Below are 17,402 nucleotides of genomic sequence, written 5' to 3' on the forward strand. Positions count from 1 at the left end.
TTTGACAATGATGTCATTTATGTAAATGCCACATGTCAACAAAATATGACTGACACCATTAAAAATGCATAAACTTACATTGAATCAAGCGAATTCCCAAAAATATCAGAAATTGTTTGACAGCTTAGGTTACAGAGGGATTTTATAATTTCTACATCATTTTGACAACGTTCACTTTGAAGACACAAAGTACTTGCCTGATGACACACATAGCAGCATTTTTAATGCATTTTCAATGAATTTACATCATCAGAGATTGGGAAAAAAATTTCAGTGACAGGAAGTAGTATGCCTTTTATGCGTATAAGCCGTTACCCTAGGAAATTTTGTTTCTTTCAAGCAGCATCGATCAAAAAAGTGTAAAAAAATTATAGTTGTCAGGTCCAGAATTTTTATACAGTTTTTACCCCATACCTAGAAGCACAAGCAGCAACAAACCACTTTTTGCCAAAATTCAATTTTCCGTCCTACTTTTTGGGGCAGAATTGCAGCCCTTCAGCCTGAAGGTATTGGCCTACATACGATATCGTAAAAGAAACTCTGGTCCGAGACCTTACCCATTCATAGGGCAATATATTGCCATCCTGCGCAATATATTGCGCAAGGAACACCCCTGTGTGGGAATCACTGTCTGGGCTGTATGAGATCTACTTACATTTTAGAACAATAGTATTATTATGTATCAACAACAGTGCAATACAGCAAATATGTTTATACTTGCAATACAGTATGTAAGTATCAGAAGTCAGATGCACATAATTATTAACTTGCGCCCTCGAGATTATACTGATCTGACTAAGGGGTTGGCCTAGGTTTTTAACTCCTTCATCTTGTACGTGGTTGCTTTTAAAAGTGTGTCTTGTGTATATACTTCTGCAATAAAGATGAACACAAGATGCTTACTCTGTGGCCAGTTTGGTCTCCAGACTGCCCTTGGACAGAGGGCTGTACTGTCCCATGAACCCCTGGCCTCCAATGGTCAGTCCGCGGGGGGTCTGAGCCCCGACAACAAGGTCAGGGGTCGCCACGCCCAGTCTGTCCTCATCTTTAGTCTTCATGGCTGGAATACAATATGAAATGTTTAGCATCATATAAGCAGTAAAGTGACTTAATGTGTAACACAATGGTTTTGTATGCTAAGTACAAACTGGGAAAGACCAGACTGATAGGCTTGATCCATTCATATCCAACCTTGAGATTCTGAGTGAAGAGCCCTAACCACATGGCCAGAATCTCATCAGCTTTCTTCAATATCGAAAAATTCAACTATTTTCAAACACCAAGCTTAATCAGTTAATCAGCTCTGCCCTTGGTGCTGATTCATCGGTTACATGTTTTGCAACCATGGGAATGTTCTTGTTTTCCTTTAAAAAGATGTGTTCTTGGCTAACAATCTTCAGTGCTCTTGAAGTCCAATTAGACTTACAAAGTATAACAGGATATGTCATTGGTGCTGAATGATTGGTTACATGTATTAAAAACATTGGAAAGTTCTGGTCCACAAAGACTCTATCTTATATTATCTCCTTGAGACCTACATGTATGATCACCTGGTATGTCCTTAGGAGCAAAAAAAATCAAATCATCCCCTCTTGACTTATCCTGTTTCAAAGTCTACAACAGAAATGCCCCTGCCGTTTTCAAGAAGGCTGCTAGAGGGCCCATACTTACACCACTTCGTCCTAACATGTCAAGAACATGAGATGTCAAACTTGGAAGTTCTGCTGCAATACCTAGAAAAGCCGCCAGGGGCCACAACATCTAATTGTTTCTTAGTTAGAACAAGAACTAACCACGTACCAAGTTTCGTGACAATCCATCTAGAATTCTCGAGTTATTCTGTTCATCCACGTACAATGAAACATAAAAATGTTGTCAAAACATAATCGTCTTGGCGAGGGTAAAGACCTTCTTACCGAGTCTTTCCAACGTTGGATCTGCGAGCGAGTAGTTACTGACGCTGCCAGTCACGGCGCCGCTACGTGACGTCTGCATGGAAGACTGGTCCCGCTTGGATCCCGTACTCGGCTGGGGCTGTCCTCTCGCAGACTCCTGGCTCACGTTTAACTTCACGGGAGAACTCAGACTGGACTCAACTTTTCCTCGCGACCTGAGGTCAAAAGTCATAAATGTAGGTTAGATTTTTTCAGGTTTGATGAGTTTGTGGTGGAAAAGTAATTGTGAAAACCACAAATGTGAAACTACTATGAATACCTTAACAATGTACAAAATACTTTGGAACATTTTTTGAAAAGTACTCCCAATACCATATAGTGCATATTAAAGTGGTGCCCATCTTCATTTCAGTAGCTGTGCAAGTACAGATGATATTATCCACTGGTAGCTACTGGTACTACTACTACTACTACTACTACTACTACTACTACTACCACTACTACTTCTACTAGCCTATGTGTGTTCAACTCCCATAGTTCTTATTAAAGCATAAGTGCCGAGTGCTGAGCAGACAAGCAGTACATTTCTAAAGTCTTCATTCTAACTTGGTCAGAAAATCTGCAATCTACTAATACCATGTACAAAGGAAGCACTTGATGAAGTTACTTTTAGTTTTTAAAAAAAAAGTCATGAAGGACACGGGCTTAAACAGTCGGGAAGCAGAGGCTAGGGCAAGGGACAGGACTGCTTGGAGGATCCTCCTGGAAAGCAAGGGGCCAGTTTCTGGCCTGACCACGTGCCAATGCCGATGCCGAAGAAAAGAAATACTAAACACTCACCCTGTCCCTGGGCTGCCTTGTGTTGAGGCACCATCCTCGGAGGGGTGGGCAGAGCGGAAAATGACGGCAGGGATCCCCAGAAGGGCGCTGTAGGTGGCGTTCTGGAACTTCTCCTTACTGGGGTACAGCATCAGCTCATCTGCAACATTAGTAATAAAGGGTTTTGTTTATTCTCCTTTTTCCCAATTGCTTTTTGTAGTTTAACAGTATTTGAACAGAAAAAAGGAAAAAATGTTGTTGTTCACTAACTGCTACATTTTAACAGCATAATATAAATACATGGGAAAATATATCAAAGAACGTCTAGATGATAGGAATTCCTCCAATGATTGTAAGAACCCATTCTAAACCCATACTATACCTGTGCACTCTTGTATTAGGTAGATCAGCCCTTAGATATATATAGAACTGTAGTTATGTACCAGCCATACTTTGTACCTTGTACAATTGTTGTACAGGAAAGATATCTCTATAAAAATGTGGTTCCAAGATCTACTTTATTTCTAAATTCTCCAATCATTTGATAGAAATCATCCATAATAGAAACATAAAAAGACTAGCGCAACATTTCCATACCATTTCTGTTGAAGACCAGCTTGGCTTTGAAGAGGGCGTCCCTCTCGGCCGCTTCTCCTGCCTGCATGGTGTTGTGGACAAAGGCCCCGATGTTCGTCCTTGCCAGGGACACCATATGTGCCAGTAAGATTTGGTCGACCAGCTTCACAAAGTTTCCTAGGCGACTGAAATTGGATTGAATGACAAGTGTCACAATTAACATTCATATAAAACAACAATGCCCTAATGAAAATTTCACTTGATTGCTTTTTAAAGATTATTTAAACTAAAGACAATTTGAGGGATGTCCCTGTAGCTCAACATGTAGCTCAACTGGTAGCAGCCTCACAGTTGAGCTCCTAGTTTAAATTAGTTGGAACAGTGGAGTCGTGTGGCGTAACAGCAGGGAAAGGGCAGGGCCCAGAACCCAGCTGTCCCGGGTTCAAATCCCCCGATGCCACCGATCTTGTGCCCTTGGGAAAAAGACACTTTACATGACTTTCATCACTCCACCCAAGTATAAAAGCAGTTTGATTTGAGGAGGTGCTCCAAGCATGTTAAAAGGGAGGGGATAGCAAACCCTCCCTGTAAAATACACTCTGCTACAGAAACAGCAACTATTTCCCACTTGGCACTACAAGGGTCTAAACGAACAAAGAAAGGGTCTGAACAAACATAGAAATACAGTCTGCACAATTCAGTTTTTCACAACATTCATTTGAAGAAAGACTGATTTTTCAATCTAACAGGATAAGATACAATCTTAGTTATTATTAGAAGAACTAACATTGTATTTCATCCTAGTTATTATAACAATAAATAATGTATTGCAAATGAAATAATGTGTACATGTGTATGTAAAGCATAACAGAAAAAAACTGCTTTAAGAATTAGCAACAGTCACATAACAATTGTTACAGTACCTTGCCACTGCCTTGGCTTTCTTGAAGTTCTGGATTCTTTGTTCCTTCTTCTGTCTTTGCAGGTAAAGTGACTCCTTAGTGCTTGAAGACAGACACAAAAAACAGTTAGAAAGGAATAAAGTGCACCTCTATTAAAACACATCACCTTAAAGAAAGAACGGTCAACGTAACTGTCATTGACGTATGAAAAATTACAATACAACACAAACTTGCAATGGTTGATTGCAGTGAGCAGATTAAATTTGGACTGAGCATTTGGGTTTGGACTATTGCTTCTAGACATTCACATTTTATACCTATGTATCAGATATATTGTGGAAAGGTTCTCTGTTACACAATGAATCATAATACCGCCCAGTGAGACTCTTCATGCTTCATTTAAATGAAAAAAATCTTAAAAAGAAATTTCAATATTTTCTTTTATTTCGAAATTTTTCAAAAAAATCAAGAAATTTTTTGGAATTTTTCCAAAAATTACGAAATCACAGAAATGATGGCACGTCAGTCTCTACATCATTTCTATTTACTAGACAGTAATGCTTTTTTTCTTGAAATCAGTATATAATTATGAGTGCAAGTTGTAGCAATATGGTCTGAAAGAACGGTGTTGGCAGATTGAAATTATACTTACTACACAGTCTTGGTCTGCTTGACCTGCTGCTCACAGTGTTGTAGATGTTCAAACACTTCACTCACAATCTGGTTTACTACAGCCTGGGAGTAACTGAAATAGAAGAAACTCATCTATTTGTAGTCATCCAATAAATGCTGCAATCTTTTCTTGTTGCTTGTAGATTTATATCAATCTCTTACACTTAACCTGTTTTAGAACTTTTGGAAAACAGCAGTCAATTTCTCAAGCAAAACAAAACATGACGAGTCTGAGAAATGATTGATAGTGTAAAATGCCATGTCAATGTTATGATAAGAAAAGGAAAGTGATCTTGATCCAGTTTAGCTCACTGAAGAGCCAACCTTCTATACTGGTCATGACAGAGCTCTTTTCGACAAGCACAATGAACAGTGGACCACGGCTTAAGGTCCCGTTCTAAGGACTGCGACCCTTTCCGGTAGCGTGCACGTCGGGTGAGCGACACAGCCGGGCATGAACTCGCAGCTTCTAGTTTCAGAGGCAAGATCGCTAACCACTGGACTATGCGTGCACGCTACCTGATCAAGATTGTCTAATCAACTGTCAAATCAGGATTGTCGAGATTGTCAAATCAACAGTGCAAGGATGCATGCTGCATTTTTGAAGACCAGCCTAGAGCTATGGAGGATAGGGAGAGGTGGAGGAAGAGAGTCATGGACATTTGTGAAACCAGCGTGACAAGAGAATCATGCACTTTCATAGATGAATGTAACAACATGCTACATGTAGCCTTTGCAAATCTTTTATTTATTTGTTTATTCATTTATTTATTCATTTATTTATCTATTTATGTATTCTTTTACTAGGGTAGTGGCTTGGCACTGATTTTCAGGGAGGCCCTAGGTACACATATACAAACAATACACTGATATTTACATATTAACATATTTGTGCGTCATATTACAAAATCGTATCCATACTCATTGTCCATTTCGTGTCAGGTCGTAAGGATTGGAGGTCAGGGGTCACACAATTTTTTGCACAGTGTTTTGAATGTTTGCATGGATGAAATGGTTTTAACATCTACCGGCAGTGCATTCCAGTTCTCTGCACCTCTGTACGCAAATGCACGTTTCCCAGCAATCTTTAGCAAATGATTTCAACTTTTGGCATCATGCAGTACATGATTTCTCAAGAACAATAATAAATTATTACAATCTCTTACCCAAAGAACTTGGTGAGAATTTTCTCCGCCTCTTTCCGCTTCTTCTTGATGATCGACTCAAACTCAGGCAGAGTAAAGCAGGTGCTGGAAAATAAGGTTTATGTTTTAATACGCAGCAAAAACCTCACGAAATATGGAATACAAAACGTGATATAAACCTTTGAGAAAAAAATGTTGAGAGAAGCTGAGTATAGTGGACCATTCCAGTCGAACACCATAAGCCCCGACCCCTGTACTATTTCAAAAACATCTGTCAAAAACAGCACTTGACAGACAAAAATGGCCGCCGCTGCTTGGCTGACAATAATGTGGACTGACTTCTGTTTAGCTTTTTTGCCTCTGAAACCTTTTACGAGCAGGGCAAAGAAAAAATGCTATGCCTTCTTTGTTGATGGCTGTATCCACCGAGTAAGGTTGTTTAAGGTAGATGTCATGCTAGCGCTGTTTTGACGGAGGTGTTCAAAATAGAACAGAGCGTTCTATATGTTTGATATGGTGTTTGATGGAAACGATCCATTCTATGAAAGATTCTAAATGTTTCAGGTTTCCAACATTGAGAAACAAGCTGTTTTTTGACAGAATAGATCTAGTTACTAGAATCACATTTGAAAAAAAAAATGCCTGAAAGATTTGGAAACGTAGACCTTAGAATTATAACTGTAAATTGCAAGACAAGAATTAACATCCCAACCAGTGGGACATTAATACACACCAGCCCTGCAAATCTGACTCCCATGTAATTAATTAACAATACCATAATTATTTCACTTACTTGGTTGAAGAGGGCAGGATGTTAATTGCTGTCAGCTCCAATAACAACCTATTAATAATAAGATGGAAAATATCAGACTGTAAGAATCTAAAAATGCTGCTGCATTGACTTGTAGTCAATTCTGTTATCATATGCATTGTAATTGATTATACCAATTAAATTGACAACTTAAAACCTAATTTGAAATACATGTTACGCTTATATTCTTGCACAATATGAAAGAAGAATTCTAGAAATAAACAAGAAAATTAATACATTCTAATTCTGGTATAATTGTAGTTTGATATGAATGTATAATTCAGCACCAAGGACAGAACTAGCAGCCTGCATATGTAACACCAATAGGTGGCAAGAACTTAATCAGAGCCCTTAGAAAATGTTTCCTGCTCTCTGATTGGACTGATAAAGTACATCATGTCCTCTGATTGGGTAAAGTCTAAGCCAATGATTGGACCAACAAGGCACACAGTATGTATCATGTCCTCTGATTGGGTAAAGTCTAGCTCAGTGATTGGACCAACAAAGCACACAGTATGTATCATGTCCTCTGATTGAGTAAAGTATAGCTCAATGATTGGACCAACAAAGTGCACAGGTTGTATCCTGTCCTCTGATTGGTTAAAGTAATGATTTTTAAATATACCCACCTGCTGATGTGCAGTAGTGCCGCCCCGAACCTGGGGACAGCTAGAGGCAGGTTTTCCTCAACATCCTCTCTTATTCTGCAGAAGTCTTCATATCTCTTGTAGGACTTCCATCTGTAGTGAACACAGTATTTCAACAATTAAACATAAAGAAAATGTTTCATAAAAGCCATTAATATTTGTGTTTGTCAACTGCATCTAGATTCTACCATTTTGAAAACTGCAATATTTATCACAACAAAAAAAAGTCCTTCCTGGACCTTTCTTACCTTTGTTAAGTGTTCATCTTAAAATCTTTTCTTAAAGTTTGACATCCTTTTGGCATCATGTGGCACAATCATTAGGGTGTTTTGCCCAGAACCAAGAAGTCCCAGGTTCAAAACCACCGGTATGCCCCGATGTTGTGCCCTTGGAAAAGGCACTTTAAACGACTTTCCTCACTCCACCCAGGTGTAAATGGGTACCTGACTTTGGGCGGGGAAGGTCGTATTGAAGTCACCTGGTGGCGCCGAATGGCAGCCGCCTAGACACTTGCGCCAGTTCCACAAAGTGCAAGTGGAGCAAATATGTATCTGTTGCCGATGTGTATCATGTGAGTATAACTGTTAACAGTAAACGCGTATACACAAGTCATACAAGTGACAACAGCCGGGATTTGAACTCGCAACCTCTTGGTCCAGATGCACAGTCACTAACCACTAAACAGTGCAAGCTACTAAAGTAGGTGATATCTAGTAAATCACCTCAAGAATACCTTCCTGACAAGAAACTGTTTGAGGAAGGGGATACACACCTTAAGAATGCCTTCCTGACGAGGAAATGTTTGAAGAAGGGGATACACATCAGCGACGACCACCGCACGGCCTCCTGGTTCCAGTCTGCGATACTCATGGTGTCGTTCGGCTCGTTCGGACGGACGTGAAGCGCACCAAAGCGTGAGAACACGTAGTGCTCTTTGTTAATCTGTAGTAAAAAAGACATATCTTAGAACAAGGTAATCAGAGATGACATACATCACCTCCTTACCCACACTGCTTTGCAACCCTTCCAGTCACAAAACACAAAAAAGCATCACCGTGACTAAAGATGTTTGGTACTTCTGCATTGGAGAACACATTGTGCTCTTGTTTATCTGCAGTAAGACACACATCTTAAAATAAGTCAATGAGAGATGGCAGACTTCATCCCCTTACCCAGACTGCTTCGGAACACTTCTAGTCAAACAGATAAAAACAGCACTGAGGATGTAATGGCAATGCTACGTTGTGAATATTTGTAATTGCAGAAGCACACAGGCAAACAGACTGACAGACTCATAAAGAGATTCAAGTTTTCCAGCAAGACCATTATTTTCAGCTTTGAAGGGTGAAAACACAGTCATCATTGTTAATCTGCAATCAGTAATACATTAAGGCTGCCTTGATTCTATTTGTTGGTTCACATATATCGGAAATATAATGATAGACTTGAAGATTTACATGAAATCAAGGAGTGAATCTAGGCATATTCAAGTTTTTATCCCATTCCATTGTTTTTTTCTATCACACTTACAACTTCTGCATTAAATTTTAATTTCATCAAGTCTTCAGACACCCTTGAATCCAGGTACATAACATTTCTTAAAAGTCTAATGTAACAAACAGAATCAAAAGAAACTTGTTCTACCTTTTGTTTTGGCACCACCACCAGGTCGTAGGGTCTGAAGTGCCTGTTGGGAGTCAGGTTCAGGTACACGAACTCCACCCTCCCCAGGTGTTTCCCCTTCACAAACATCTCCGCAGCCTCACGACCGGTCATGGGCGGGGCATCGCTGATAGACTGGGCAACAAATAATGATACACATGAATCATTAAGGAATGTTTCGGAATATAGACACCTGACCTAGATACTAGATATAACTAAGTTAGATACTACAGATACATATAGAATACAACACAGTGTATTCTGTATCACCCAAGGTACCAGCCAGACCGCGGGTAGGATAGCCCAACAGCCGTATTTTATTTATGTCATACAAAGAAGAAAAAGTCACTGCAAAATGCTCCAGAAGTTGAGAAACGTTGGTGTCCTCGAGCAAAAAATTGTAACAGTCGCCATTCCGACATCAGAATCCAGTACTTGAATTTTTGACCATGGCGCACTCGGTGCAGTCAAAATGCATTCTAAATATTCTAGTGATTAAAGGAGAAGCCCGTGTGATAACCCAAGTTAACGCCTGGTCCGGAACACCCGTATCAAATGTCTTTGCTGGCATAAAATTGTATATTATATGCATGTAAGTTACTTTCTTTTTTTAAGTTTAGATTTAATCACTCATCCTTTATTGCCTTTCAGCAGGGCCGGTGAACATAAGAATCACAACCCTTACAATTCTTAATGATTAAATACATGTACATACAGAAGAACCCAGCTAAAACTTAGCCTTCCACTATAAATGAAAACAAATTTATAACAAATTCAATTTCAGCACCAAGGACAGAGTAAAAGGAACAAAGTGAACTGACGAATCATGCTCTGTTTTTGTAGTTCATCACAACAGTTGCAAAATTGTTGCAAAAATCCTACACAAAAAGTCCCAGATTTGCTTGTACATTGTGTATCAATATTTCCAATGGCCATTGTCAAGGCTCTGATATGCTATTCTGAATGTACTGATATTCGAAGTAACAACCACTCACCTCGGCTTCTTCACTGATAGACACATCTTCATCAAGTTTGGACTCTATGATGCTGTAGATATATAAAAAAGCAAACAGTTAAGGAAATCTAATCTAAACTTAAGCATTCTTTTGAACAAAAATGAAAGGTACATGTACTGTAAAGAAAAAGAATGTACTGTAATACTGGTCTTGCAAAAATGTAAAACCTTGAAAGAATTTATGTTACCTTGTCAAGCTTTCGTACATCTTCTCCGGCGGACCTGGCTTTAGCTGAAAACAAATTTACATATTTACAAATTACAAACTTTTCTGAACTACTAAAACATGTCAAGATCTGTATATCATTCCCATTGCCTTGCTCACAAAATAATGATATCACACTTGCTCTAGATGCTACATATTAATGCATAAGCTGTAACGTTGATAAAGTGACACCAAAAAAGCCGGGATTAAAAAAATGTCAAATTTAAACATGGCAGGTATTTACTTGATAAAGTGAAATAGGTAAAGGTAGAAATATAACCCTTACCTCATCGTGTAAATCTAGACTCATAGCTGTGGCAGTAATACCCATACTGGTGCCCCACACAGACTCACCTGAAAAATCAAAGAACCATTTTAAATTTTCTTCATTTCATTCATTCACCATTTGTTAATTTATCTGTTCAATCCTTTATCTTCATCATACTTAGGCCATCTTGATTTGATTTCATCCGATTTCAGAAATAAAAAAAGTTTTCCAGCATACTGTAAATCATACAAAGCAGCTGCAAACTGATCAAATATATGCCATAAATTGTAGAAACAATATTGGAAAACAATGCTAATGTTATAGAATGCCAAAATCAATTCCAAAGTTAAAGAAAAAGTTTTGAAAGAACAAAAAGAAGAACCTATATTTCGATATATCAAACTCTGTGTGTTTATTCATTTGTTCAACTTGCCTGACAACATAGATTTCATAATGAAGGAATTTTTTGTTTTTGCTCAACTTTTTTTTTGTATCAGTATGTGCTTGCATCAGTTTTGGGGTTCTCAGAGGATGTAATCCATATAATCAAATCAACATGGCCTTCTGAGAGAAATAAAGCTTGATGCAAAATTATGGTAAAATATTTTTAAAGCATTGTGAGAATGCTGACTCACGTGATGAAGCCTCTAACACTACGGCTGGTATAGCTGCTCGTATGTCCCCCATGGACAGAGGCTTGGGCCTGAAATATCTTGTCTCATCATCCTGGAAATAGGATATAGAATCATACAATGTGCATGGGTGATAAAATCTGAAAGATGCGAGTTTCACAGATAATGTAATGTTTCTTTAAGAAAACACTGTGTGAAGGTCACAATCATCTTGTGAGGAAAACTTTAAATAAACCATGTATTTTGCTACCGGTAATCCATTTCAAAACCTTAAGAAGAGGCTCTTTCAAACAACATTAGGCCACACCAATTAATTTTCTTGCTTCTCGGACAGTTTGAAATAAAACCGTAGCTAGCAGTCAAGATAAAAACAGAAAGCTGGAAGGAAAACTTGCATCTTACTACAATTAAAAACATTCCCTGAAACTGTTTGCACCAGGGCACAGCCCTCAGGCTCTATTGATCTTCTAATTAAGCATTATTTCATAAAATCTGAGAAGCAAGAAATAGAATTGGCAAGGCCTTAAAGGCACCCAGAGCATTTTATGAGACTTGAAAACTGGAAATATTCTAGTTACTGTAATCTTTATGAAATTGACAATCAATGCCACTGTTTACCACATTTGCGTTCAGGTTTCTAATCAAAAGTGCGCAAAAACGGCACAAAAATAATCTACATGGTGATCTTTTAGTTTCACGCGCCTACTGTAAATACTGTAGATACCATATCCCCGCACACCTCCGTCAAAACGTAGAAATGCAAAATAAAAACATAAAAATGCAAATATTCGACGGACATGCAGTCACTCTCTCATTGGTCGAACCCCTAATTGTGATGGACAGTCAGGATCAGTCTATTAGGGCTTGGATTTTCTATCAGTTCTCACCACACAACGGCATCGTATCTTTGCTCCTTTGATGTCGATATTTGATGGTATACTGTTATTCACACTTATTATGTGTAGGAATGACTAGAAATTTGAGTTTTTTAAATTCAAGTTTCAAGCCTCATAAAATGCTCTGGATGCCTTTAAAAGGAAGAAAATGAATTTATAGCTGGACGAAAATCCGCACAGCCGTTAAATGTTTTTTTCTATACAGTAGAACCCGCTTGTTTGCATAACTGATTTGTCAGTGTATTTTATGCAATTATAAGGAGTAGTCCATTAACCCTAGGGGACAAAATGAGCGGCACTGAGGGGGGAGGGGGTTGTTGTCGTTACTAGGATGGCACTTGAAGGAAACACACACTTTGTGTCAAATTCACTCACTCCCAGGTTATACAAAATGTAACATATTGAATTCATAAGCACATGTTGAGTGCAAAGGATGGCAAACTTAGCAAAAAATTTGCAATTCTATTCTTCTGTATCCTATCAGTCACCGCAAATGACAATGTAGTCGCAACAGCTTTTTCAAAACACAAAGGACAACAACAGTTCCTATGGTGTTGTCTTACCATAGAAACTTCCCATACTCAATTTACATTGGAATGACATTTGCATACAATCCATAAGAGTTAGCGACTTTGCTAGTGTTCAACCAGTTTTTCCTGTTGCCATTGGCATTACTTAATGCAAATAGCAGGAGTATGCGAAAATGGCTAATGCAATTATGCAATTTTATATATAATGGAGTGAATGGGAAAAGGTTTGGGTTTACAGAATTTTATGCCTATCCCCAAAATATGCTATTAACAGTAATGCAAATAGCTGGATTCTACTGTAGAACAAAAGAACTTACAGGTCTCTCCAGCACATAAGGGTTGGACCCGTCTGGTAACTGTAGTCCTATAGAGGACGATACTGATGTTCTCTTGGTGCTAGTAGTAGGTGTCGTGCTCAACAACCGTGGTGGTGTGGGGGTGCGGTAGTTCCGCGGGTTGCCACCGGTGTGTTGTATTCTCTCCATATCCTGCAAAATTGAATTAGATACAACATATAATATTAATAATATGGAAAAAATGAAAAAAACACATAAAAAGCCAAGAATTGTCCTGACAGAAAGTACAACATTCTGAAAAAGAGTTTAAAAAAAGTAACTGCAATTCTTGTTTCTTTCACTGTAACTTGAAAAAAACTGTTGTTTTTATTTATGATTCCTTCCCACATCAGTTCTGTATATCACTTGTTGCCACCGTGAAGTTAAAATTCAGTGAAAATGTCAATTTTCCTTACACTGTGAAATTTCGCTACCGTGAAAATAACGTGAATTACAGTATTAGATAGATTATCTAACCAACTATAAATGCCATATGTAAGAGGTCTGAAAACAAACCAATATCCTGTTTGCTTCTTTTTTGTTTGTTTCTATGGTAAGAAAATATACAGTGTCACATACCTTTGGGAAGACTTTGTTCAGAGCTTGTACAATGTTGATGTCAAACAGTCTCTCTTGGTGAGTTAGTACATGGTTGTACACACGCTCCAGGTAGTGGGAGATCTGGAGAATATAAAAAGAAGATCATGTTTAAAATGCATGATACAGTCATTAAGAAATGTACTTAACTTGAAAAATAAGTGCAATCCAAAACATTCCCTGGATTTTTCAGTATAGGGGAGCCATTAAACACAGCACAATAGAAAACCCAAATCCTGTTGAGTACTTATCAAATCAAATTAAAGATTTTTATGAAGTATGATTATGTTTCTAAATCTTATACGTAATCTTAGACCAGACCTTACCTGTTGTTTCCCCTGTACGAGCTCTGCATGCGGCTCCAACAGACACAGGACATCACACAGGTACAGCCAAGATGGCCGTCTGAAGGGGAAAAGATGTTAGCTATCAACATCAACTTTGCAAAGCTATCAACAGCAAGGAGGTTTTATAGATGACATTCTCTACAGATTTTAAATAGCGTCACTTCTACTGAAGTACTGAACTAGTTTCACTTCTAATGAAGGACAGAATTTTAGCTAGGCATGCGTCTATGCGTCAATTTGATGCATGATACTAAGATAACAAGGAAATTGGACGCCCTCTTTTTCAGCTGGACGCACAGAGGACCCCCTGTTTCCCTGGTAAGTACATACACATGTTACTGTGTATTGTTAAACAATGTTACTGTTGCTTTTTTAGTCCTACCAGAAACTGGTAAAGCATGAAAACTGATTGACATGCAAGGCTACCAGGAAATTGTTAATCCATAGAGTCCACTGGGAGACAGAGAGGGAACAAGCAGTTTTTAGTGCTCAAAATGGTCTGCTAAAAGTATGATAAGACTAGAACACACCTAAGTGACCTAATCCCCGCATCACAGACCCCCCCCCCCCAATTTTTGGACCCCTTGTCTATGAATCCTAGCTAAAAGCCTGCACAGCATTGTGTCCTGAGGACTGCAACCTTTCCAGTACTTAGCATATAAGGTGGTTGTTTGACAACACTCAGGATTTAAACTTTTAGGTCCAGGGACAAACATGCTGTCTCCTCACCTGTCGTTCTGTAGTGTTGAGATGAAAGCCGACACCACCTGCTGAACCAGCTGTAACACCAGCTCTTCACTTGGGTCGTCTCCATTGTTCACCTGTTCCTGCAGCTGTCTTCTCACCTGGACTGCCCAGGTGTCTGCGGCTGACTCCAGGTGAACTGAAGATCGTGTAGCAAGAAATCCTTTTAGATTAGCGCTAATCAAGCTAAGTAACATTATGGTATTGATATAATTTACAGTTATGGAGACAATGCAGATTTGCTACTGAGCATTAAAATAGAATCAAATATAATATTTTCAGCCAGGCACACCAGATTACCACTAACTGTTATTGAGAAGTGTGTTGGGTTCTTTTACATGCATGAGTTTGTTGCCCCAGGTCATCAAAACGTTGGTGGAATAAAACACTTGGATGTGTACAAAGAGTCTTTTCATTCAAAGACTTACCGACCTGATGAAACTATAATTCATGGTACTAAGGCCATATTGATTTCATTACATGAATGACATCCGTGCACGCATAGATATTCATCCGTTTCCAAAAAAAAAGTTTTCGACCCTATTGTAAATTGGAAAAAGCAGCTGCAAAATGAAAATATACATGTTATAAATTGTGAAAAAATATTTCGGAAAACGTATACTAATGACGTAGAATGCCAAAGTCAATTTCAAAGTCAAAGAAGTTTTGAAAGACAAAAACAATGCAGACTCTAGATCTATATTTATGTTTACCACCCTCTCTGCATTTAGTTTTGTTCATCATTCCTGACCACATAGATTTCATAATGAAGGCAACATTTTTTTGCCAAACTTTTTTTCCATTTGCACGCTCGCGTCAGTTTTGGTGTTCTCTGAGGATGTCATCCATATGATCAGATCAAAATGGCCTAACAGTATATTGAAAGCTTATCTATACTAACCTTTCCCTGACCCAGAGACCAGTCTGCCTGTGTTGATAGCGGGAAGTTTGTGGACGGTCGGCATGATGGGCTCGTCGTGAATGGACGCCATCTTGTTTGTTCCGCTGCGAACTTGTTATCACGATCAGATAGCCAGCTCACATGGTTCCAAATAACTGGCTATCTTTTTGCTGGCCTGTCATCTATTTTGGGAATCATAAAATATGTTGTCTATGTTACAAATGTGATATTGAATTATGGATTATGGACAATAAGTAAAAACTGAATTTATAACACAACATGTCTGTAAACAACAACAACAACAAAATCACCCCCAACATGCAAGAATAATCGTCATCAAGATTGTGGGCATTAAAGGAAAGAAAGAATTTATTAAAAGAATATAAGGAATTGTAAATTATTGAATGAATAAATGAAACCCCCCAAAAATAAACTTGGAAAGTCAAGTTGAAAAATATAATTTTTATGTCATTCAATTTAAAGTCATATGTTTATAGAATGTTTTTGTAATACAAAAAGTATTTGTCATGGGTACGAAAAATAACATTTGAGTTGCTTTTGTGTATCTCAGACCTACGTGTACACAATCAAAGGTAATATGATAAAAGTGAATTTCTATATTCTATCAAAATGTATTCTATATTTTAGTAAGAGCAAGGAGTCTATAAAACCTCCTTGGTAAGAGATATAATCTTAATCATATTGCCTTTGATTGTGTAGGTATATGTTTGTGCTCCTTAACTATTTGTTTTAAAGCTGTGACAACACTACTGTTGAAGACAATTCAAGTACCGAGAAATCAAATTATGTTCTAAGCAAACAAGAAATTATCCTGATAATATATGTCTTTACATACAAAAGTCATAACAAAATTTAATTTGTCAAAACGAAGCTATCGGCAACTGTTTATAAAGTTTATCAAAGACCAAATGCGTACCATCTCTTTGATTGTAAATGATCCAATTCGATTATACTATCAGGGTAAAAACAGTTTATAGTTTGGGGTTGTTGTCTTTGCCTGTCAGGTGTCTGGCGGTTCATTCAAAACAATCGTGTGAAACTCATATTCCGCCTACTTCGGGCTTAGCAACGGAGTACCAGGTGTTTACAACCCGTTTTTATCCCATATATAGTCTAAAAACCAACTTAAACTCTTGCTACATGATTGTCACATTTATAATCTGTCATAAAAATTCAATAATTACCTTAGATATGCTTCCTGTGAGCTCAGAAACTTGCAAAACAGCTAAAAATCCTGAACTTCGATGTTGAAATTGTTGCTAGGCCGCCATTTATATCCCACAATGCACTTGCTGGGACAACTTTTGACCTTTCACCTCCAAATATATTTTCCAAATTAATCAAAGCTATGAAAAGAAATAATCGTTCTTTAACAAATGCACACAAATAAGCCCAATTCTTACAAAATATGAATTTATGCTCTTGTATAATCGAATTATTTTAGTAAAATAAGCATCTAACCTTTGAACTTTCAGTCACGTGACCTGAGTCACGAGGAAAGTTCAGAGACAGGTGATCAGCTGGTCACAGGACGGTCACCTGGTGCTACCTGGTGCCACCTGCCTTTGTGCACGTTGTCAGCAGAGTTAAGCATTGTTTCAGCTACCAGGTGAGCTCTGACGTCTTATCATCTTGTCTTTGACGTTATTTAGATGCATTTTACGACGTTGTTTTAGATTTCCAAGTGCGTGAGTGCATATAACTTGCGTAACACGGAAGTACCTTTTTTATGGGGACCATGTTTTTCATGTTTGGTCCCTTAAGTATGGGTTAAGAGCCTTC

The 17,402-nt window shown here is 38.2% G+C and overlaps 2 protein-coding genes and 1 long non-coding RNA gene across 3 annotated transcripts in view; all 3 read right to left on the minus strand.

The window, feature by feature from the left end:
* Nucleotides 1-3,471, minus strand: part of LOC136447706 (dynein heavy chain domain-containing protein 1-like) — a 38,165-nt gene extending 34,694 nt beyond the window's left edge. The window contains exons 1-4 of the mRNA XM_066446747.1: nucleotides 3,312-3,471; nucleotides 2,736-2,874; nucleotides 1,917-2,110; nucleotides 904-1,060 (exon numbers count right to left, since the gene is read on the minus strand). Coding sequence (XP_066302844.1) covers nucleotides 904-1,060; nucleotides 1,917-2,110; nucleotides 2,736-2,874; nucleotides 3,312-3,426 — 605 coding nt within the window. The 5' untranslated portion in view covers nucleotides 3,427-3,471. The remainder of the gene's footprint in view (nucleotides 1-903; nucleotides 1,061-1,916; nucleotides 2,111-2,735; nucleotides 2,875-3,311) is intronic.
* Nucleotides 3,472-4,213: 742 nt separating this feature from the next.
* On the minus strand, nucleotides 4,214-6,853 carry LOC136447592 (uncharacterized). Its single transcript, XR_010757760.1, has 4 exons — nucleotides 6,803-6,853; nucleotides 6,031-6,114; nucleotides 4,845-4,937; nucleotides 4,214-4,294 (listed from the first exon to the last, which is right to left on the minus strand). It is a non-coding gene; the product is annotated as an uncharacterized lncRNA (long non-coding RNA).
* Nucleotides 6,854-8,627: 1,774 nt separating this feature from the next.
* LOC136447707 (dynein heavy chain domain-containing protein 1-like) lies at nucleotides 8,628-14,895 on the minus strand. The gene is made up of 10 exons (XM_066446749.1): nucleotides 14,684-14,895; nucleotides 13,934-14,012; nucleotides 13,590-13,691; nucleotides 12,993-13,163; nucleotides 11,232-11,343; nucleotides 10,636-10,703; nucleotides 10,333-10,376; nucleotides 10,125-10,176; nucleotides 9,112-9,264; nucleotides 8,628-8,660 (listed from the first exon to the last, which is right to left on the minus strand). Exons 1-10 carry the CDS (start codon nucleotides 14,893-14,895, stop codon nucleotides 8,628-8,630), a joined length of 1,026 nt encoding a protein of 341 aa, XP_066302846.1.
* Between the last annotated feature and the right edge of the window lie 2,507 nt (nucleotides 14,896-17,402).

The sequence above is a fragment of the Branchiostoma lanceolatum genome, chromosome 13, assembly GCF_035083965.1.
Source record: "Branchiostoma lanceolatum isolate klBraLanc5 chromosome 13, klBraLanc5.hap2, whole genome shotgun sequence".
In the NCBI taxonomy this organism is placed as follows: domain Eukaryota; kingdom Metazoa; phylum Chordata; class Leptocardii; order Amphioxiformes; family Branchiostomatidae; genus Branchiostoma; species Branchiostoma lanceolatum.